The sequence below is a fragment of the Euprymna scolopes genome, chromosome 22 (assembly GCF_053919585.1).
Source record: "Euprymna scolopes isolate OS-2025 chromosome 22, ASM5391958v1, whole genome shotgun sequence".
Lineage (NCBI taxonomy): Eukaryota > Metazoa > Mollusca > Cephalopoda > Sepiida > Sepiolidae > Euprymna > Euprymna scolopes.
Window position 1 is genome coordinate 4,426,886 of NC_136503.1, and position 24,407 is coordinate 4,451,292.

The following is a 24,407-nucleotide window of genomic DNA, read 5'->3' on the forward strand; positions in this document are numbered from 1 at the left end:
CTCGTTCCCACTTTCTCTTTTTTCTTTCTCACGTTGCGAGCCTGTCTCCGCTCTATCGTTATTTTCATGGCAAGTGCTCAACTGAACTCCAATGTATGGTTCCCCCCTGCCAAACTTTTACAAAAAACACTCTACTAACTACAACCACTATAAACGATTTCCCCCCCCCCAGTCTCTCTCTCTGCCTGAATCTAAATGCAGATTCCATGAACAAAGCTTCTTTCCCTGAACTGCCTGCCTTTGGAACACTGTTCCATTGACCTGCTTTCCAATTGAACATGATAACCTTCAAATCCAATGTAAACAAATTCTTGTTGAGCTGTCCCCATAAATAATCAAATTCTACCCAATTAACGATTACTAAACTACCAACTTACATTCATTAACCCTTATCCTCAAGTAGCCTTTGGGCCTTGATAAGTGATGACTCCCAAGTAAAAAAAAAATATAATCTCCAGCCTTCTTCAGAGATATCTTGTTGAACTCGGGAATCTGCACGGAATTTCAAAAATTTAATCTACAGTTAATCTCAGAAATCACTGGACGAATACTTAACATAATTAAATCCTTCTTAAATAAGAGAAACATCCAGGTTGTCATTGATGGTCGTACATCTAAACAATATGATATAAATGTGGAGTGACTCAGGGGTTATCTTTGGACCTCTATTATTCCTAATATTCATAAATGACATCCCTGACAAAATTGTCTGTGAGATGGGTATATATGCTGATGACACCATGCTCTACAACAGACACAACAGGAAAACAAATGAACACATATCTAAAGAAATGGCAGAAACACTAGAAGATGACCTCCAATCTGTAGTGGAATGGGAACAAAAATCGATGGTCACATTCAATGCTGCCAAGACTAAACTTGTTTCCTTCAATAATTACAAGAAACATTCTCTACCACCTATAGCAATGGCCAACGACTCTTTATCTGAGAGTATGTCTTTCAAGCTCCTTGGCCTAACGTTCACAGGAGACATGAGCTGGAATATATACATTGAGAGCATTGCCAGGACTGCTGCGAAAAAGGTAGGTTCTCTCTACCGTGCTAGAAAGCTACTAATGCCCAAAAGTATCCTGTACCTTTATAAGGCCACCATTCGCCCACGTATAGAGTATTGTTGTCGTATTTGGGCTGGTGGATCTGCTACTAGTCTCTCACTCCTAGACAAGGTTCAAAAGAGAGTCGCCAACCTGATAGGTCCTGAACTGTCATCTAAGCTTCAGCCTCTGTCCCATCGACGTAATGTAACATCCCTCTGCCTATTCTACAAGTATTTTAATGGTGAATGCTCCGAAAAACTGCAAGCACTTGTACCCCCTCTACCTAAATACCCCTGACAAGCAGAAAAATCCCATCTCTTCACAGTTGAAATCCCTAGATGTAAGAGAGCCTTCTACTCCAGTGTTTTCTTCCCCAGAACCGCTAGACTTTGGAATTCCCTTCCAAATCTCTGCTTCCCCAACTGTACTGACATACAGAAGTTCAAGTGTAATGTGAACCGACATCTTGCTCCCCACATAGTACCTCTGGGGTGAAAATGTAATAAAAAAATTTTTAAATTAAAAAAAACAGATTTGCAGTAATTGACTTTTTAGAATATTTGTGTATTCTGCTTTGTTCAAGAAAAATTCTAGAACTTACACTCACTTGCTGAATGTTTCAGATGCAGCACCAAATATGGCCACTTCATCAGCTCCAGTCTGCAACTGCAAGAGATGAAAAAATCCTTTTTGAGATGAACAGAATAAACAATTAGCGACACCATTACATATAAAATTGCTTGGTCATAAAATATGCATAAATATTATATTTTCATTCATACAGAAACTGAGACGTGTATGCGAATATTATGTTTTTTTTTCTAAATAGTTAACTTCTTGTAAGTAAAAAAAAAATACTCAGGTTGAGATTGAAACCAAAAGACTGTAAGTCAAGTATGATAATGATTAGGCCGACTTGACACAATCTTTTAAGAGTGTTTTCAAATCTACTTATTTTTAATATAATGAATCCGTCATGTGAACCATTCACATATGCACATTCATGGAACAGTTAGCAGATAAAATTCTGACAGCTCCCACGGAGCAATTTTTCAATTTGACCCTTTATCAGCCCATTTTTCTGGATGAAATCCGATTAAAAAGTTTCCACATGTCTGAATATGCTATATATCAAATTTCAAATCCATCTATATATATAAAAGACAAAATGGCCGCACGCATTATTGCATGTCCAGCAAATGAGGGTTCTCGGGGGGAGGGGGGTACTATTCTTTAGAACTTTTTATATACTACCTTAATCATAATATCTACAATTTGCGAAGGGACATCGTATCTAGATTTATTTACATCGTCTTTTATAAAACTCCTGCTATTCCATCCTTGTTCGTGTTTTTCATATAAAAGCGAAACTGAATCGAAAGCGAAGGCAGCATTCCAACCTTCTTGAAAACAAAGACGTAGGGAACTGCACGGGAAACAAAGACGTAGGGAACTGCACAGGAATCTAGTGAGGGGGGCCGCCGCCAACCTGCTATGCGCGTTTGGGTTGGCCGGCAGGTTCAAGTCATCTAAATAATTCGAAGTTCTCTCTGACCTAGCGATTGGCTCGAAATGCACTTCCCCTCAACAACGGACAATGCAATTCCAGTTTTTTGGAGTTGCCTGCTTGTCCCCATTGTGGAACAATGGCCGTAGAAACAACTGATCACACTTTCTTCGATTGCTGTGAACTCCGCCGGTACTGGTTGTATGTTAGCGAGGTGACAGCTCGCATCAATCCCAAGCATCCTCACCCGATTACTGTATCCAATGTCGTTGACAACGTGAGGCTTCCATGGGACCGGGAAAGACAAATGGTCTACATTACGATCCTGGCCGTGGCAAGAACGGTTATTTGGACATCTCGACTGCAAGGTGGCCGGGGGGGGGGGGTTGTCTTTACTGATCAGGATCTGATCGCTTTCTTTAAACACCAACTACGAATGAAGATCAGATGTGATAGAAGAAGACTGCATCGTACAGCATTTGACAGAAGATACATGTAGCAAGTCTGTGTGTACGAAAAAAGAGCCAAATTTGAATACGTGTTCCCTACCTAGGTGTGGAACACGCAGTTCCGTCAAGTGTAATCAATTTTCAGCCTCTTAGCTAGCCAAGTGAATGCTCCATTCCTCTCCAACTAGGAAGCCTCCAAGATCCCTACCCCCTCCTATCTGCAATTTTTTCTTCTCACCCCTCACTCTAAATTTCACCCATCTTGGAGAGAAAGAAATCAATCACTAACGCCTCATCCCCTACCCACAAAATTTTCTTTTCTCCATTTCGTCCCATCTATAGAGCATCCTCACTTAGAGACCGGCCTGCAGGAGCTCAGGTTCCTTTACAAACCGAAGTGGAACGGGCGGTCTATCCATTAGACAGGGTTGGGAGGGTCCTACTAACCACTTTTGTATTTTTTCTTCCCCCGCTCTCGACACAAATGAATTATTGAATCATCATTATTGTTATCTTTTTTGTTTTTACACGTAAATAAAAAATGTTTTAAACAATTGGGTTCTAAGTAGGACGTCCCCTAGTATGAAAGGGTGAATGCGGTATTATGATGAAAGAAGATACTAGTTAAGAGAAACTTTTGTTTAGTTCTGGAGTGACAAGGATGATCAACGACCTCCTCCCCCTTTTGAGTTGGCCTTGTACCTAAGTTTTTTGTTCAGTTTGAACTTACATTGTAATTTTAGCTTGAATAAAAAATTTAATATCTCAAAGTGTAGTATCTGTTTCGGAAGATGCTGCACTAAAAGACCATTGCCCTGGTGGCAATCAGTTTCTGGTCCATGTAGGGCTAACCCTATATACCAAGAGACAGCACAACCAGCTCCTTCCTCCTCTCGAGGGGAGCTGGTCCCCCTTTCTCCTCCTAATACCCCCACTCCACATTAAAAAATGGCCTTGTGCCTAATTTGCTCAATGGGGAAGCAAATAAATACCAGCATCTTCCTGGCCTTTCATGCCGGGACGTCCAGAAAGTAATCAGCTTTGATCAATGTCAGAGAAACCCCTCATATCAGACAATTGCTATTCATTTGGACACACCCTTTTTATGAGGAGCTGGTTTTCCCCAACATTGTGGGGAAATGAAACGGCGGAAAGCTTAACTAATCTCCAGCCAACATTCGTTTCTGCAAGTCAACTTTTTCATTGAAATCACTAAATTTCAATGATTTTCACTTCCTATGTCGCCCTAGCGGTAAAATGTCACGTTTTCTTTCACGCCTTCGGGTTCAAAACACTTTTTTTTTCTTTTACACCTACAAACACCCGGGCAACGTTAGTTGAGTATATAGGTTAAGAAGTGTCCTCAAACAAACACACATTCTCACTTTAATAGATATAGAGATTAAAAAATACATAAAATGCGTAAAATAGTTTTACACCATTTTTATGTCTCCTCATGGAGATAAAAAATCAAAATAAAATCTTATCAAACTTTATGTCTATAATTATCACTGTTACGTAATCGCTGTGGCCGCTTGTTCAAAATGCATTTGTCCAGTCTATATAAATGTTAACATCTACTTTTGTTACTTGGCACAAAAGATATACACACACTGACAGTGAAGTAAAAGCGCAACACAGTTGATCTACAAAAAATATATTATTGCTTTTATTTCATTCTGACAATCAGTTTTTCTGTGACAAATTGTTATTCTCTGTTTTGATATTTACTGAAAGGTGTGGGAAGGGGTTAGACAGTTGTCGGGTGATAAAGAAATGGGGACATGTGCCGCAACCTCTTTCTCTCTTTCTCTCTTTCTCTCTCTGACTCTTTTTCTGTGACGATTTTATTTATAATCACATTTTTTCTAATATTTCCTTTGTCTATTGTCTCAATCGTTTGACTGATATCTAATCAAATATTTCTGGGTCAAATTATGCATTCTGTTAAACAATAATTGAAAATACCAAATCCTTAACATTTGCAACCATTTACATGTTTTCCTGGTGTTGCCTGCCAACATCTAACATTATTCATTACTTGTTGAGTTTAATCAAAGCATTAAAAAAAATGAAAATATTGAAAAAAAATTATATTGTACGTAACCATTATGGAATTAAGTTCATAAAAAAATAATCGGGTTTGTATTACTGTACACATAGATTCGAAAAAGTTGTCAAAAAACAAATATATAACAAATAAATGTTATCAAAGGCAAGGTAAGTTACTTTTCTACCAAACTGGATAATTTTTCAGTGTTTTTATTTAATGTAACATGTTTATTCAGCTCAAAAAACATGCAGTGTTTACCGATGTATTGGAAAATTCAAAACGGCGCCCGACTCTCTCTTTAACACGGTAAGTTTGGGAAAAGGTGTTATAAATAATAAACTAGACAAAATACAGTTAGAAATTTGCTCAATATATGTTACCGTGACATAAGTTGATATATATTCGGTGTTTTGTTAATAGTACTTTGTCTAGTTTATTATTTATTACACCTTTTTCCGAACTTACCATGTTAAAGAGAGAGTCGGCCGCCATTTTGAATTTTCCAATACATCGATAAACACTGCATGTTTTTTGAGCTGAATAAACATGTTACATTGAATAAAAACATAAATAAATAAATAAATTTTTTTTTACAGAGGAAAATCAAATTTTAATGAGATCGATCGCATCGCGACTATTTTGCCTATTTCGCAGACGAGGAGGAGAGGGTGCCTCTAAACATAAAAGGGATTAACAAAGGACAAAATGAAAAAGGGATAAAAAAAAAGACAAAAACTTTTTAGAATAAGTGAAAAAATACCTAAAATATTTATCTAGATATTTTTCTGCATTTCAAAATAATCTCGTCAAATTTTGAGAAGTGATTATATTTTTTATGAGAACTTAATTCTATAATGGGTATGTACAATATAATTTTTTCAATATTTTCATTTTTTTAATGTCTTTATTTAACTAAACAAGTACCAATAGAGATTGAAAATCTATTAAACTTTATGTCTAGAATTATTATTCCAATGTCAATCAAAATTTATGATTTTGATTCCAGAAAATATTTAAAATGAAAGAAGAAATAAAATTCAGAGAATCTTGCCTAATTAATAATGATCAGTTAATTATCTCAGAGGTAAATCCTGTACATGCACATATATAAACACATACACAAACACATACACATACATAAACACACACATACACAAACACATACACATACATAAACATATACACATATATAAACACATACACATACATAAACATATACACATATATAAACACATACACAAACACATACACATACATAAACATATACACATATATAAACACATACACATACATAAACACATACACATACACATACATAAACACATACATATACATAAACACATACACATATATAAACACATACATAAACATATACACATACATAAACACATACACATACATAAACACACACATACATAAACACATACACCTACATAAACATATACACATACATAAACATATACACATACATAAACACATACACATACATAAACACATACACATACATAAACACATACACATATATAAACACATACACATACATAAACACAAACACATATATAAACACATACACATACATAAACATACACACATACATAAACATATACACATATATAAACACATACACATACATAAAGATATACACATATATAAACATATACACATATATAAACATATACACATATATAAACATATACACATATATAAACATATACACATATATATACATACCTAAACATATACTCATATATAAACACATACACATACATACACATATACATATACACATAACCTAATTTTGTACAGATAGAAATATACAACCTCATTCAAAATTAGCACAGGCAGCATGACGTTAGGGGTTATAATATAGACAAAAATAAGAGTTCTTTAAATAAGTTGAATAAAGAAGAAAAAAAATCAACTCCTGGTGTAGTTGTTAGAATAGTGTCAGAAAAGACCAACACTCTAACCACAGCTGAAACAAGAGCTCAGAATATTCTAGTATCGTTGACTATAGCTGAAGCATGATATCAATTTGGGTTAAGAAAGTTTAGTGGAATTTACTTTCAAAGAATTAAAACAAACATTATGAATAAAGATGACTAAGTAATAAAAATCAAGTATAAAAATATTAACATGATTGGATTTGTCATCGATTTGATTGTTTTGATTTACAGTATATCAACCCTTTTTTCAGGTTATTTAATGACAAATCCGGTAATTTTGGAAAAAAGGTTTCATTCTTCAAGTTCTTTATATCTTTAAATATTTATGGTGTTTGGTTTGGTTGTTTTGTAGAGAAAAACTATTGGTTTTGTAGAACATGATTGAGTTTTGCAAAGGGAAAATAAAAAAAACAAGAACATCAATGCTTAATTCATTTCAAACCGATATCTTCAGAGAGACTGATTTGGTAGCACCATGATTTGTTATTGAATAATCTGCAAATGGTCGATATAGCACCAAACAAATGAGTGCAAGAAACATAACATAATAACACGCTATTAAATATAAAATTTGCTAACAATTCGAAATGTGTTTACTTACAGCTCCTTGGAATCCCTTCAGATTTGGCGTCAGCACTGTGTAGGTCGTGTTGGGATTCTTCTCAATTCCTTTCATCACCTCCATGTGGTCACCCATCTAATGAAGAACATAAAAGAAAAAAGATCATCAATATGGCACACAGATGTCTACATGGGTCATGCATAAAACATCCTTTTCTTCAATAAATCTTTATGATTTTCACTCAACATTTCAATTTTGACACAAAGTCGATTTTTGGTGCTCAATTTCTGAAATTTTACATTGGTCTTATGTTTATTTTACATGCTGGCATGTATTGGACAGCTTTTAAAAATTGACTTCCAAAGTAAGCTATCTCTTTCCTTTCTTTCTGGTTTGTATTCATTTGACATACCAGTATTGTTTGACATACCAGTATTGATGGCAGCTGAAAGGAGTGGGTTTAGCCTTACACTGTGTCTTCAAATGCCACAACTTCCAAAACATAAAATATAGAACACGTATTTTCAAATTCAGTTTGTCTCAGATTAATTTTAATTTTTTTCAATCAAAATATTTCAAGCAATTTTCTCTAATATATATTTTATTCATTTTTTCTATAAAAGGATAAATGATTGTAACTGTTTTTAATTTTTTAAATTTCTTTTTCATCCTATGCAAATTAATTTATCAACAATTTATCATCATTATTGTATGATTAATTATTTTTAATTAGTTATTTATTTTGGATTAATTATTTTGGATTAATTATTTTTAATTAGTTATTTATTTTGGATTAATTATTTTTAATTAGTTAATTATTTTGGAGTAATTATTTTTAATTAGTTATTTATTTTGGATTAATTATTTTTAATTAGTTAATTATTTTGGAGTAATTATTTACTGAGATTCAGAAAATAATTAAGAAAAATGGCTGTTTTTTTTTAAGAAACCAAAATGCATTCAAATGCGTTTAATTTCTAATCAAATATTATTTTATAGATAAATTATTTTCTTATAAAAGAATTTTAAAATGCTTGGTTTATTTCAATAATGTGGTAAGGTCAAAAAGTTAAACTAAAATAATCGCTCGGGTAATTTGAACATTTTGATTAGCAGTCGAACGTAATGATTATTAGTCACGTGCAAGTGACTCTATAAGTCTGTCGGTCTGTCCGTAACACTTTTGTGCTTGGCCTTTTTGGTTAAGATCAAAGATCTGTTGTTAATAGATGCAGTTCTTAGCTTTTTAAGTGTTTCTTGGCCTTTTGGCCAAAATCAAAGTGTAGTATTTGTTCCGGCAGATACTGCTAGCAAAGACCATATGTGGGGAAACCCTTCATACCAATTGTCACTATCCAGCTCCCCTACTCCCCGGGGAGTTGGTCCCCATTTCCCGTTCACTCCTCACATTAAAAATCGGCCTTGTGCCTAATTTGCTTTGTGGGGGGGCAAATAAATACCCTTACTCTTGGCCTTTTGGCGAAGATCAAAGTGTAGTATCTGTTCTTACTACATGCTGTACTTACGTTTGTAACTGTGATATAAAGTGGGGGATCACTTTTCTGTATTAATTTAATGTAAAATGATCACCCACTTTACAACCAGTCAGTTTCAAAGCCATTCAAGTCATTCTCCAGATCATTCAAGTTGTTTTTGAAGGATTCCAGTTATTTTTTAAGCATTCAAGTCATTCTTAAGGTCATTCAATTAATCCTTAAGTTCATTAAAGTCATTCTAAGTCATTTACTTTTTATTTATTTAAGTCATTTCAGCCCGTTTTCCGGTCATTTTAGTTTATCTTTAAGAATTTTTTGTCAACCCTACATTCACGCATTCATTCATTACATGAGAGCACGCGACTAATGGCTATCGGTCTTGTTTTTTTGTAGATCCGAGTGCAATCATCTCATGTGATGGCTTTTCAAACAAAGGGAGATAAGCATGTACATAGATACGGATCAAATGGGAAATATATAAGGAACATATATGACATGATCAGACAGAAAAGGAATTTAAATAGATATGAATCAATTCGAATAGATATGAATCAATTCGAATAGATATGAATCAATTCGAATAGATATGAATCAATTTGAATAGATATGAATCAATTCGAATAGATATGAATCAATTCGAATAGATATGAATCAATTCGAATAGATATGAATCAATTCGAATAGATATGAATCAATTCGAATAGATATGAATCAATTCGAATAGATATGAATCAATTTGAATAGATATGAATCAATTTGAATAGATATGAATCAATTTGAATAGATATGAATCAATTTGAATAGATATAAATCAATTCGAATAGATATAAATCAATTCGAATAGATATGAATCAATTCGAATAGATATGAATCAATTCGAATAGATATGAATCAATTCGAATAGATATGAATCAATTCGAATAGATATGAATCAATTCGAATAGATATGAATCAATTCGAATAGATATGAATCAATTCGAATAGATATGAATCAATTCGAATAGATATGAATCAATTTTAATAGATATGAATCAATTCGAATAGATATAAATCAATTCGAATAGGCACTGTGATAATTAAATAAATTCTAGAATTTTCCAAACAATTTTGCAACACTTTTATGTCACCTTTATAAAAGTTAAAAGAAAATTGTTAAACATTTCTATTATGCGTGTACGCGCTTATGATGATTATACATTCTTTTAAATGCAATTGTTTGAATCTCTCTTGCACTTTGTTTACTGGGTATATTTGTTACATTCTACACGTTTACACACATGTTAACAAGTAGACACCTGGGACCCAACACATTGTAGACTCAGTTACAAAGTAGACAAAAAATAAGAAATTCAGATTTTTAAGAAAAGACCTTTATTCCTCATTCTCCTGCCACGCATGACTTCTCATTATGGCTGTGACATCACTCAGATCTCTAACGTGGTGGTAATTGTGATCCTGTTCTTTTTATAGTCTTTTTCTTCTCCATACGATGACATCACTTCACACACGACTTAGCATTTGTATACAGCCGCCATGTTACATATTTACCAGTTTTTTAAATTCTTTTTCATGAGTTCGGTTGGTTACTGAAATGATAGAGATCTCCCTAAGATTCCAATTTCTTTTCATATCATATATAAAACCTTGGTATTTTGTTATCTTTTCCCTCTCAGTTCTGTTTGACCCAGTATCATTGAGAGACACTAACTGTTGGATAGCGGGGTATCAAATTATCGGTGAATAAATGTTGGTGTATATAAACTAACAGACGGTGTGTGTATGACTTTTACAGTGAACAATGTTTTGCTTGAGCTAAACTGAAACGATGACACGGACATATCGACATGTTGTTTTGAAGAGATAAAAAATATAAGGGGACTTCAAACGACAAGAGGAGACAATGTTCCATTGATGGAGAGTAAGACAAGTGTTCTTTGGTAAAAAAGAAGAGGAGTATATATAATAGACAGAGTTTGTAAACATTTAAGAGTTCGATAAACATTTAATATGGCAGTAACAATCAGAACGAATTCATATACCCGTTTCTTTGAAAGTTGACTGCACACAAAGTTATATTTTGTATAACATTTATTCACACACCGTGTCAACATTTTGCAGATCACAACATTTTAACTTCACAGTTTAGATCTTGACTTCAGCGGCTTCCATGGTATCTTCTCCCCGATTTCTTGGAATCTTTAAAGGAATGTATAATCATCACACACGCACACACACATAGTAGAAATGCTTCATTCAAAACTCTTGACTAACTGATATATGTCTTTTTCACAATCTCTTCTCAAAGCCACGTCATCTTAACTGACCTCAACATCAGACTCTAGAGGTCAGACCTATTTTTAAATTATTGTTTGTGCTAGTTATGAAAACTAAACATTCCCTTTTCTGAAAACATATTTATTTTTATTTATCTAAAATTTCTTCTTGTTATTGTTCATAGAATCTAGAAATGGAGATACATAAAACTCACAAAAGCATAAATTAAATAAAAAAAGAAACACTTATTGTAAGTATATATATATATATATATATATATATATATATATATATATATATATATATATTCACAATAAGTGTTTCTTTTTTATTATTATTTTCTTTTTAAATTATTTTTTTTACACATATGTTTATTTAACCAATTACTTCCGGTAAGAATTTAAATAATAACATATCTCATTCGCTCTAATTAAACAAAAAATTATATAGATATATATATATATATATATATATATATATATCAGTAAAAATATGAATCAGTATATATATATATATATATATATATATATATATATATATATATATCAGTAAATATGAATCAGTATATATATATATATATATCAGTAAATATGAATCAGTATATATATATATATATATATATATATATCAGTAAATATGAATCAGTATATATATATATATCAGTAAATATGAATCAGTATATATATATATATATATATATATATATATATCAGTAAATATGAATCAGTATATATATATATATATATATATATATATATATATATATATTAAATTAAATAAAATAGATGAAACTGTCTATATTAATAGCGATGATAATAAATAAAGAAACCCATTTCCGCTTCACAATATTTCAATATTTTCCTTTTTTAAGGACATTCTATGGTCCCCTTTCTTTTGAAAAACAGATGACATTCTCAAAATATTAAGACCTCCACCATCCAAGTTATATCAAACATTAAGTTCATATTTACTGATTTATATTGTGGTTATCTTGAAAAACAAATGGATATACAAAATTAAATAAAAAAACAAATAAGACATTCGTTCGTTTGTTCATTTTGTTCATTCATCACACCAATACTACAGTCGATTACCTGCATTGCTATAGCCTTCTTATACTCCTCTTTGTTTATCTAATTTTACATAAACAAATTAAATGGTTACCGTAATTTGTTTTCTTTAAAATTAACTAAAAATTATACTTGCTCCTTTTTTGGAGCACTATCAAAAACCTCATTAAATTTGTTATTTTTTTTACTTTTACATATCTTTAACCTGGAATGATAATTATATAATAGATGCAAGAGAAGTGTCTTGATAAAAAGAAGAACGTGTATTTTGCTTTTACGGATTTTAAGAAAGCTTTTGATTGAGATATTGTCGTGTGGTCTTTGCATAAATTAAGGGCAACAGTTGGTGAAGGGTGTTCAAACAGAAATGCTCACAGTTGCATTAGATTAACCGCACATTTAGTGATCGTTTTAAAAAGTGAGAGTGCATCAGGGTTCTGTTGAGTTTCATTTGTGTCTTAGATGTGTTGTCCACAGAATTTTGTACTGATTGTCCAGAAGAGATGCTGTATGCTGATGATTCAATGCTAGTCTTTGAAAGAATTGAAAGTCTAATTGTTAAAGACTTGGAGAAATCCGACAGAAAGTAAAGATCTGAGAATGAATGTTACCAAGACCAAAGTTATGATCAGAGCTTGTAACGTTGAAAAGCACCAATCAAGTGTGGTTTCTGTCTATAGTGAGACATTTGTAAGGCTGCAGTTTGTGGAGTCCCAAATAGAGTAAGACAAACCATTTGTCAAAAGTTCAGCCTTATCCATTGCCATGCGATCAATATTATAGTGGTTGGATAATGAATTACTGATTACCCAGTGTTCAACACACTATTATAGATATTCTAGAAAGTTTCTAATTCTGGTGATTATGTGTTTTCTGATCATCTCGGTATACCTATATTTAGCCGTAGTGTTTTTTTTTGCTATGAATTTTTGTTTATTTGTAGCTTTTTTTATGCTGGTTAAATTAACAGATTATTGTTGCCTATGTAATAATATACAATGAACCATTTTTCTTTTCACAATGAATCTTTTATACTTCATCACATAAAAACTATGTATAATTACATAAAAAAAAAATTTAATTACATAAAAAAAATTTAATCACATAATAAAAAAATTTTTAATTACATAAAAAAAAAAGTCAAACTTTTACCTGAGGAACCCATTTTGGTGAGACAAAACTGGTCACTTCAATGACAGACAAGCCGGTTGAAGATAATTTGTTGATGAATTCAATTTTAGTTTCTGCTGGAACAATCGTCTAAAAAATAAATAATAAAAAAGATGCTTGTTTTTAAACGTATACATTTAGGTAAATAGAATTTTAACTCAATGAAAGAAAGTGATTTTTAAAAAAAAAACTATTGAATGGCCTCGTCCAAGAAGACTAAAGGGAGATAATTCAATTTAATTCAAGTGAACACAAGTAACAAGCTGTTCTTCAGATGCTGCACTTCAATTTCTTGTTCTCTGTCAGTGGAGGAGAAGTCCTTCACGACCGAGACAATTTTTATTTTTGTTCCTTTTTCTCCACGTTAAAAAACGCCCCTGGTGTCTAACTCTGTCCCGTGGGGAAGCATTGTAAATATGAACTAAAAGATTAGTCGGATTCGTGATGCAAATATTTTTTTAACAACTGAATCGGATGATGTCAGTTGGAAACCAACATTTATAAAAAGTTGGTTTTGCAAAAAGTCAAAATAGATGTTTTTAGTATTATTATTCATTGGACTACTGCGCCACAGGTCCTTGTGGACAGACCCGTGGCACTGTGATTAGAGTACTGGGAAAAATCAATTGTAAAAAGTAATATTCTCCTGAAGGTTGAAGGTTCAATCCTCAATGTCGGCGACCAAAAAAATACATTTTCAAATTACTTAGGACCTCTATCCAGTCATGGCTGATGGAACAAGAGCACGCTACCCCTGTGATGTAAATAAAGGGTTTTACTTAAAATTCCGTCCAAATTCTCAAGTTTGACAGAAACATTCCCGAGTTCGGCAAGATACACCTGAAGAAGGTCAGAGGTTGCATCGACCGAAACGTTGTGAAAATGACACTCAAGATGAGAACAGCAGTCCGATGAATAATAATACAAATAACCAATCCTCATCTCAAAAATTCAGAAACGTCATAGATGTTTTCATGTAGAATAAATTAAATGCGTGTATGCGTCAGATATTTTTGGTTTTATTGTATTATGTATCCATCTCTGCAGCAAGCAACATCATACGAATCAAAACATTACTAAAGTATTATTGGATTATTCAAACTATCATTCTCATGTTCAGTGGTATTTTCATGTTTCGGACAATATAACCTCCAACCTTCTTCATGTGTATCTTGTCAAATTCAGGAACAAATTCTGTTGAACTCAGGGAACATGTACAGAATTTGAACAGAACCTACTCTTGTTTCGTCAGCCATAACCGGATAGAAGTCCTAAATAATTCACAATTGTATTTTGAAGTGTTGCCCACACTGAGGATTGAACATTTAACCTCCAGAAGAGTGTGACTTATAACTGAATTTTATCAAGTACTTTATCTACTATGCCACGGGTCCAAAAGGTATTCTTTTATCTCTAATGAGGTATGAAATTTTATAACAAAAAATAAAAGGGATTTGAGAAGGAATTTTTTGTAACCCACAAAAATAAGATTTCAACTTTGTCACAGCGAACGACAGAAAAATGATAAAATCAGAACAGAAAATCAAACAATTACAAAAGACGTTTGCAGTAGCAATTAACTTTTTTGAATATACATGTATTCTTCTTTGTTCAAGAAAAATTCTAGAATTACTTTATCAACTATGCCACGGCTCCTTACTGATTCAGAAACATGTTTTCGAAAAACATTGGTCGTGTGACTGACAAGTGTGGAAATTTAGATTTCCAAACATGAAAGGGGGAAAATCTCTTTTTGGTAACGGCTGCTTAACATGATGGATTCTTACAATTGGGAAGAAAATTGATTGAAGCTTATAATAAAGTTTTCTTTTTAGATTTCCTGAATCATTCCTTTCAACGATCTCTGTTAGATATTGCTATCGAAAAGTCCTCCAAATAACATCCAAAGTCTTGTACAAGTTGATCGATATAGATGCAATTAGGTCTTTTGACTAATGCACATAATGGCACTCACAAGTTATGACTTACATACTTAGGTGTGACTATCAAGCAGAAACGATCACCTTGGACATTTTTTGATGAGATGTTTCTTTCAGCTGATATACAACTCGCAACATCCTATAAAGTGATTCAAATGCAACTGAGTCTATATTTGCAAGATAAAAGCAGTAGAGAGAGAGGAAAGAGCACAGACAACAGAGGGTTGCAACAGAAGACTCAGCAACAGATGCCACCTACATCTACAGCAACTGTAACATAGTCTGTCGATCCATAATAGGCATTCAGTTACAGCAGACGCTGCATTTCAACAATGACCTCCAGTCTGTTTGATTTGAACCTCAGCACCTATCAAAGATAAACTTACATATTTTGATTTTAGTATCACTTCAAGTTATGGTAAAAAAATTTGTATTTAATTCATTTATGGATATGATGGAACAAATTAATGATTGCAAGAACAAAAAAAAATATTACGATTATTAATTTTTTAGATGAGGATTAATTATTTGGATTCTTTGGACTACTGTTCTCACTCAAGATGAAAACAGTAATTTGAATAATAAAATAATACGGAGAAAAAAATATGTTCATGCCTTCAAGAAATCAAGGGAAATAACTCTATAAATAGTTTAAAATATTTTTCCCCTGAATTGATTAAACATTGAAAATTATAAATATAAAAAAATAATAATAGTAAAAGGGTGTTATGATTTAATTTGTTGTTAAGAGTTATCCCCCTTGGGATTGACATTCATAATAAAAGCGCCCTCTGTTTCATTTTCCCGCTCGATCCTTTCAAGAGCGTACGTGTATTTTACAGTTAATAAAACCTTTCTAAAAGGCAATTCTTTACTTACTGATACTATTCACTTCAATTTTATTAACTGTAAGAAAAAAAAAAAAAAATAAAAAAAATAATGGATCGAATCTTACGTCCCGACAGATTCGAGGTGGAACCTACATGCCCTAATTCCGAAAAATCCTATAGGCATTGGAAATTAACCCTCCAGAATTATATCCGCTCACATAATAACGGATTAATCGAAAACACTTCAGATAATTTCTTTGCCTTGATCAATTGTATTTCAGCCTCTGTTTTCGATTTAATAAGCGATAAAACCGACTACGATAGTGCATTAAGAACATTGGACGCCGCTTATTTAAAACCTGAGAATATTGTTTATAATAGATATCGATTGATGACGATGAAGCAACAAACAACACAAAATATAGATGCCTTCATACTACAATTGGAAATGCTTGCCAAAACATGTAACTTCGAAGCGGTTTCTGCTGAAGAAAACAAAAATCAATACATTCGGGAAGCTTTCATCGGTGGAATTTCTTCTTCGTCCATCCGACAACGACTGTTAGAAAAACCCATCCTGACTTTACAAGACACATATGCCATGGCCAGATCTCTTGAACAAGCAGAAAAGCATTCGATAAGCTACGCAAATAACTTTACTGTAGCAGCTACAAATAATCCTTCGGGCTACAATCGTATAGCTGCGACTAAAGAAAATATGCATCCAAAAGGGGTTTGTTTTTTCTGTGGAAAATCACGTCATCCTCGATATTTATGTCCTGCACGAAACGCCGAATGTAAAAAATGCAAAAAAAATGGTCATTGGGCTAAAGTGTGTAAATCTTCTATTTCTAACACTCATACTGCTGTTCTTTATGACGACTGACTACCCCTCACCTTCTCTATCCTGACTAGGAACTAACTCCAAAGATGTCACATTCACTCAATGCCAAATTAACGGCCACTTCGTGAACGCTATGGTGGACTCCGGCAGTGTAAAAACATTCATTAATGAAAATACTGCTAAAAAACTTAAACTCTTCACAATACCTAAAAACAAAACTATAGCTCTGGCTGCTTCTGATCAACATGCTAAAATAACTGGCGAAGCTGTCGTGGATTTAATACTGAAAGATAAAACCCATTCTGGAATAACAATTGAAATCATTGAAAACCTTTTCATTGATTTAATAATCGGAAAAGATATTTTAAAAAAATATAAAAAAGTAACACTTAAATTCAACGGTCCTAGAGACAAACTTATAATTGGAGCTATAAACACGAATAATTTTTTTCCTACCATAAACGTTCCACCCCCTCCTCTCTTTTCTAATCTTTCTCCTCATACTACTCCTATTGCGACAAAATCCCGACGTTACACTTTTGCCGCCAACAAATTCATAAAAGAAGAGACTGCTAGAATGTTGAAAGAAGGCATAATTTAACCTTCGATATCTCCGTGGCGAGCGCAAGTTCTTGTAACTTCAAATGAGAATCATAAGAAAAGAATGGTAGTCGACTACAGCGATACCATTAATAGATTCACGGAACTAGACGCTTACCCAATGCCTAATATCAATAAGATGGTAGACGACATCGCTCAATATAACATCTTCTCTACACTCGACCTAAAATCTGCTTATCACCAAATACCTATAAAACATGCTGATCGTAAAATCACTGCGTTTGAAGTAAGTGGCAAACTTTTTCAATTTACTCGTCTTCCTTTTGGCGTCACCAATGGAGTAAGTGCTTTCCAGAGGAGCATAGACTATATTATAGAAAAAGAAAATCTAACCGATACCTTTGTGTATGTTGATAACGTAACTATATGTGGGAAAAATAAAGAAGAACACGATTACAATCTTCAAAAATTCTACAAAATTGCTAAACAATATAACATCACTTTAAATGAAAATAAAAGCATAATTTCTTCTAGTTCTATTACTCTACTCGGCTACACCATAGAAAATAATCAAATAGCTCCCGATTATCAAAGACTAAAACCATTACTCGAAATGCCACCTCCGCTGAATCTTAAATCTCAAAAAAGAATAGTTGGAATGTTTTCCTATTACTGCAAATTCATTAAAAAATTTTCTGATAAAATTTTATTACTAAATCAAAACAAAGAATTTCCACTACCTCCATCTGTATTAAAATCTTTTCAAACATTGAAAAATGATCTAAAAGACGCCACTTTAATAACGGTAGATCCAAATAAAGAATTTGAAGTAGAAACGGACGCTAGTAACTATTGCATTGCTGCAACACTAAATCAAGAAGGTCGTCCTATTGCATTTTTTTCAAGAACTCTCAATACTAACGAAATTAAGCACCATGCAGTAGAAAAAGAGGCAGCCGCTATTGTAGAAGCTCTCCGTAAGTGGCGACATTTTCTACTCGGCAGGCACTTTAAAGTCATCACAGATCAGAAGAGCATCAGCTTCATATTCGACAATAAAAGAAAATCAAAAATTAAGAATGACAAAATATGTCGTTGGCGTATAGAATTATCCCAATACAATTTCACTATAGTTTATCGACCTGGACCTGAAAATATTGCTGCTGACACATTCTCTCGCATCTCTGCTCTTACTTACAATCTACAAGATCTTCGTGATTTACATAAACAATTATGTCATCCTGGTGTTTCAAGACTAAGCCATTTTATAAGAACGAGGAACCTCCCTTTTACTTTGGATCAAATTAAGAATATTACTGACTCTTGCTCATCCTGTCAATTACTGAAACCCAAATTCGCCAATACCAATGGAGGGACTCTCATTCAAGCCATATTACCTTTTCAACGATTAAATCTTGATTTTAAAGGCCCTCTACCTACTTCTATACATGGCAACAAATATCTACTTACTCTAATTGATGAGTATTCCCGTTTTCCTTTCGCTTTTCCTTGCAGAGATATGACAAGCAAAACCATTATCCACTGTCTAAACAAACTCTTTTCAATTTTTGGTTTGCCTGACATGATACATACTGACCGTGCTTCTGATTTCTTAGCAAGAGAAATAAAGGATTTTTTACACAAAAAAGGAATTGCTACTTCTAAAACAAGTAGGTATCATCCTGAAGGTAATGGACAGATTGAAAAACTCAACGGTACCTTATGGAAGGCCATTCAAACAACATTACATTCTAATCAAATGAAACTACCTTATTGGGAAGACATACTACCGGACGCACTTCATTCAATTAGATCATTACTTTGTACTGCCACTAATATGACTCCCCATGATAGACTATTTAAATATAGTCGTAAATCTGCTTCCGGAATTTCAATTCCTTCTTGGGTTAAACCAGGCCTAATATATATTAGAAACCACACTAAAACAAGTAAACATGACCCTCCTGTAACGCCTGCCACCCTAATAGATGTCAACCCCCACTACGCTTATGTTCAACTACCTTCTGGTACTGAAACCACTGTCAACGTTCGAGACTTAGCTCCAAACTCATCAAATGAAGAAAACTCTAATAATAATCCTACTACTTCAGAGACTTTATTTGAACCTTCTACTAATGAAAACATTGGTCATGAGGAAGACAAAAATCAATCGTCTGATCTTGAAGAAAATCAGATTTCACTAAAAAATAATACTGAAAATCAGCATTCCTGCCAATCTGTGCAGAGGTCGTCCCGAGTTCGACAATTCCCTAGTAAATATAAGGATTTTGTGACTAAATACTGAAAAAACTGCAGTTTGGGTTCATATGTTATTTGTAAATAAAATGATTCTTATGTGATTGTAAAAAAAAAAAAAAAAAAAAAAAAAAATTTGTCTATAATTAATTACCCCTTACTTGAATACTTTAGGACGGGGAAAATGTTATGATTTAATTTGTTGTTAAGAGTTATCCCCCTTGGGATTGACATTCATAATAAAAGCGCCCTCTGTTTCATTTTCCCGCTCGATCCTTTCAAGAGCGTACGTGTATTTTACAGTTAATAAAATCTTTCTAAAAGGCAATTCTTTACTTACTGATACTATTCACTTCAATAGGCGTAGGCGAATTTATTTTCAGACAACATCGGGAATGCCTGTTAATTTGCACGATTTACACGATTTGGATTGTTGTTGTCATCTTGGTTTGGTTATTCACAATATGTTTCAACTGCTGTATACTCCGCCCTTCTTCAGACGGTATTTGGAAATCTTTCTAAAAGGCAATTCTTTACTTACTGATACTATTCACTTCAATAGGCGTAGGCGAATTTATTTTCAGACAACATCGGGAATGCCTGTTAATTTGCACGATTTACACGATTTGGATTGTTGTTGTCATCTTGGTTTGGTTATTCACAATATGTTTCAACTGCTGTACACTCCGCCCTTCTTCAGACGGTATTTGGAAATCTTTCTAAAAGGCAATTCTTTACTTACTGATACTATTCACTTCAATAGGCGTAGGCGAATTTATTTTCAGACAACATCGGGAATGCCTGTTAATTTGCACGATTTACACGATTTGGATTGTTGTTGTCATCTTGGTTTGGTTATTCACAATATGTTTCAACTGCTGTACACTCCGCCCTTCTTCAGACGGTATTTGTCAAAGTTGAAATTTTCAAGTCTTCCTTGTCTTTTTATTTTTTGTACAACCAATCGCCCCTCTGTTAAATGTTGTTGGCAATCTTGTATCAAGCTGCAATTATTTCAAACATTTTGAAGACTTCAAATTATATTCTTACTTTGGTATGTTTTTCTTGTATGCATTTCTCCATGATCCTTACCAACCAAGGAAATGTTGCCTGCAAATAAGTTCTTGCAAATTGCATCGGGAAGTTCAGTCATGAAAATCAAAAATAATATATAATATATAGATGCAAGTATCAACCTCTGCAGCAGACTCGCATTGATGCAAAGTTGTTTGCATGCTTGACAGCATTAAGAAAAAAAAAAAAAAAAAAAAAAACAACGCAAAATTGCGTTTTACAAATTCCCAAAACAAATGTGTTCCAATAAGCTTTCAAATTTTTTTTACTGCATTTCTTTTATGCTGAACTATCATCCTTGCAACTCAGCGTGTTACACTCAGTGCACTGATCTTTACATATTTTTGAGTTATACTCAATCATTTTTCCACTTTGAAGCTGATTTGCATTTCATGTTGCCGAATCAAAAGAATTCTTTCTTTTTTTATTTGAATGTATTTCATTTTCCACACAACTCATGAAAGACTTTCTTAGAAAACTAAAATGGTTTTGTTATTATTTGGATTATTCGAGGTACTGTTCTCATCTTGAATCTTATTCTCACAACGTTTCAACCAATGTAACCTCCGACCTTCTTCAGGTGTATCTTGTCAAACACAGGAATCTATACAGAATTTGGAAAACCAAACCTTTTATTAAATCCAAATCTAAAATAATTCATAATTGTATTGATAGTATTGCCCACATCGAGGATTGAACCTTTAACTACCAGGAGACTGTTACTTAGAACTGATTATCACTTAGCACTTTTATCCATTACGCCACAAATCCTTGTGGACAATGAATTTTAGAAGGTTTAAATCTTTTTTTTTGTTTTAGATATGTAATCTTACTACTTATTGGTGTAAATGTCAAAAAGATTCCAGGTTGGAATTTACATTGTCCGAAACTTTGTTGTGCGAATAACATTGAAAATGAGAACAGTAGTTTGAATAATTCAAAGAAATTATCAATCCTCATCTAAAAAATTCAAAAACTGTTTTTATTAATTACTAACTGCACTCGGCATTGCTAAGGATACATTTAAATCATTTTCATTTTTAATTTTTATTTGGTTATACATTTTTAAACATAAAAAAGAAGAAATAAAAGCTTAGTTGTAAGGGAGACAAATCTTACATTCTCCATTTAAAAATAGGAGTTATGTCCCTTGCTGAATTTTATTTTTTGGCGTTTAGTTAAAAATGTTTTGTATTATCAGGTTATCTAGCCTGCACTAATTAATTCTTTAAATAAATTGTAGTGAAGTCTGTAATTGTATTTTCAATAACATGGTACAACCCTAAGTCAATGAAAATTGACTTTGTCAAAAACAAAGTTTGATTTGTCAGCTTAAATGCTATTTACATCTTATTTTGAAAAGCTGACAAGAAAACTTTATATGTTAGATTATTAATGCAATGACAAAATCCTTAAAAAGTAATATTATACCTTTTCATTTTGTAGTCCATCCCGCGGACCAACTTCCACGACTTTTACAAAACTTGGGAGACCAGCAACCTGCAAATAGTAAAAATCATAATATACAATCAAATATATTTCACTAACAGGGAGACCCAGCGTTGCCCAGGACTGAATTATGATCAACAAATTTTTCATACTCCCATATTTTTATTGTCACTGAAATCGACCATTTTTCAATCAAATCGATTGATTGCCTGCTCTAATTGTGGACCCATTGCAATTCACCTGGAGGAAGATTCATGTGCCTCTTTTTGATTATCGATAATTATCAAAAAATACAAAACCGATCTAACTCCAGGCACATAACGTACATTTGTGTGAAATTTCATAAAAATTGGGCCAACCATTTTGGACTCCATACTGAACTCTCTTTCTCTCTCTCTCACACACACACACAAGGTTCCTTTTATATATGAAGTAGAGATATAAAATAAATAACGGATGGTTCGACTCTGACCAGGGATATTTTTAGTTCTCTGTAACCTCCCATCTTCCCTTGGCCAAGTATTCAACAACTGCATTCCTGCTATTCTCGTGCACTATTGAAACATGTTGCACTACATGTTTATGCATTTTCTGGCTATTATTTTACCATTTTAGTAAAGATGGATTCTCCCCACCTTCACATTATATTTTCAGGTAAAAAATGGTTAATTTCATGTTATAAAAAAAAAAAACAGAAAAGAAAAAGTGCTTCTTGACAATTTAACTCTGTTTAGTCCTCAATTAAAGAAAAAGAGGAAATCCTTCTCGACTGGGGCAATATTTTTGTGCCATTTAGAGTGTCCCTTTTAAGGGAGATTCCATTAATCTGGCTGCATATCACATCTAGTCATGCTTCTGGTGTATTTAAGCAGTACCAAATTTCTGTCCTCAGAAAATTTAGGTCACATGATATATTTTTTTACGGTGTAACGTACCCTCATCTGAAATTAACAGCCATTATTCTATCAATAGATTTTTTTTTTAATTCTATAAATTTACTTTTCAATAAGTTTGCTTTTAATTTATAAACAAGACGAATATTCAATATGTATCCCCTGTGTCTTGTGTATTAAATTTTTAGGTGAAAATATAGAATAGTTAACAATGCCCCCACCCTTCTCATATAAGAATGGGTTTCTAAATAATAATGTTATTATTTCAGCATGGTCCATATTCTGCATAAGTACCTTTTGTTTTGTTTGTAATTTAGATTTGTCTTCTGCTTTTATTAAAATCTTTTTATAAAGCACCCAGGAATTTCAGATGAGAGTATGTTTGTTTTTTAGCTTACATTGTTAAAAAAAAAATTATTATGTGATCTAAATTTTTCAAGGCCAAAAATTTGGTACTGCTCAAATACACCCGAATCATCCTCGTCATTATGGGGAGGCTGTAAAAAGTGACATGATAAAAATTCTCTAGTTAATTAAACTCAATCCTACTAAATCAAGATCTCAAATCATTTAGATAGAATGGAAGTGGAAGGGATATATTGGTTACAGCCGCAAAGACTGGGCTCAGCATGCCAGGTTCGGGTTGTGTCATTTTCACTAATATCCTTTGGGAAGGTATGAATCTACATATCCCCCTTCCGGCTATGGATTATATAATGAGATGGATTAGACAATCAAGGCTTGGTCAGGCAATTCCTTCAAACTCTGAAATAATGCCAATCATTCTTTGATTATTCCAGCATTATTTCTAGTTATGTCTTTCCTTTTCATCTCAAGCAATGCCACTTCAGGAGAGTTCTGATTGAATATCACTTCAATATAGATTTCTACATGCAGGCACTCCTTATAGAGAGCATCCATTATCATTTGAGACTAAAGGAAAATCACTAGTCAGACGTAGTTACCGTCTTTTGT

At 32.9% G+C, this 24,407-nt stretch overlaps 1 protein-coding gene and 1 pseudogene across 1 annotated transcript in view; one reads left to right on the forward strand and one right to left on the reverse strand.

Moving 5' to 3' along the window:
• LOC145243855 (hydroxymethylglutaryl-CoA lyase, mitochondrial-like) overlaps positions 1-24,407 on the reverse strand; it is a 93,092-nt gene that overhangs the window by 62,050 nt on the left and 6,635 nt on the right. Inside the window, exons 2-5 of the mRNA XM_080106893.1 lie at positions 22,522-22,590; positions 13,568-13,675; positions 7,615-7,710; positions 1,666-1,724 (exon numbers count right to left, since the gene is read on the reverse strand). Of these exons, the coding sequence (XP_079963019.1) occupies positions 1,666-1,724; positions 7,615-7,710; positions 13,568-13,675; positions 22,522-22,590 (332 nt within the window). The remainder of the gene's footprint in view (positions 1-1,665; positions 1,725-7,614; positions 7,711-13,567; positions 13,676-22,521; positions 22,591-24,407) is intronic.
• LOC145244179 (U2 spliceosomal RNA) lies at positions 9,034-9,170 on the forward strand (annotated as a pseudogene).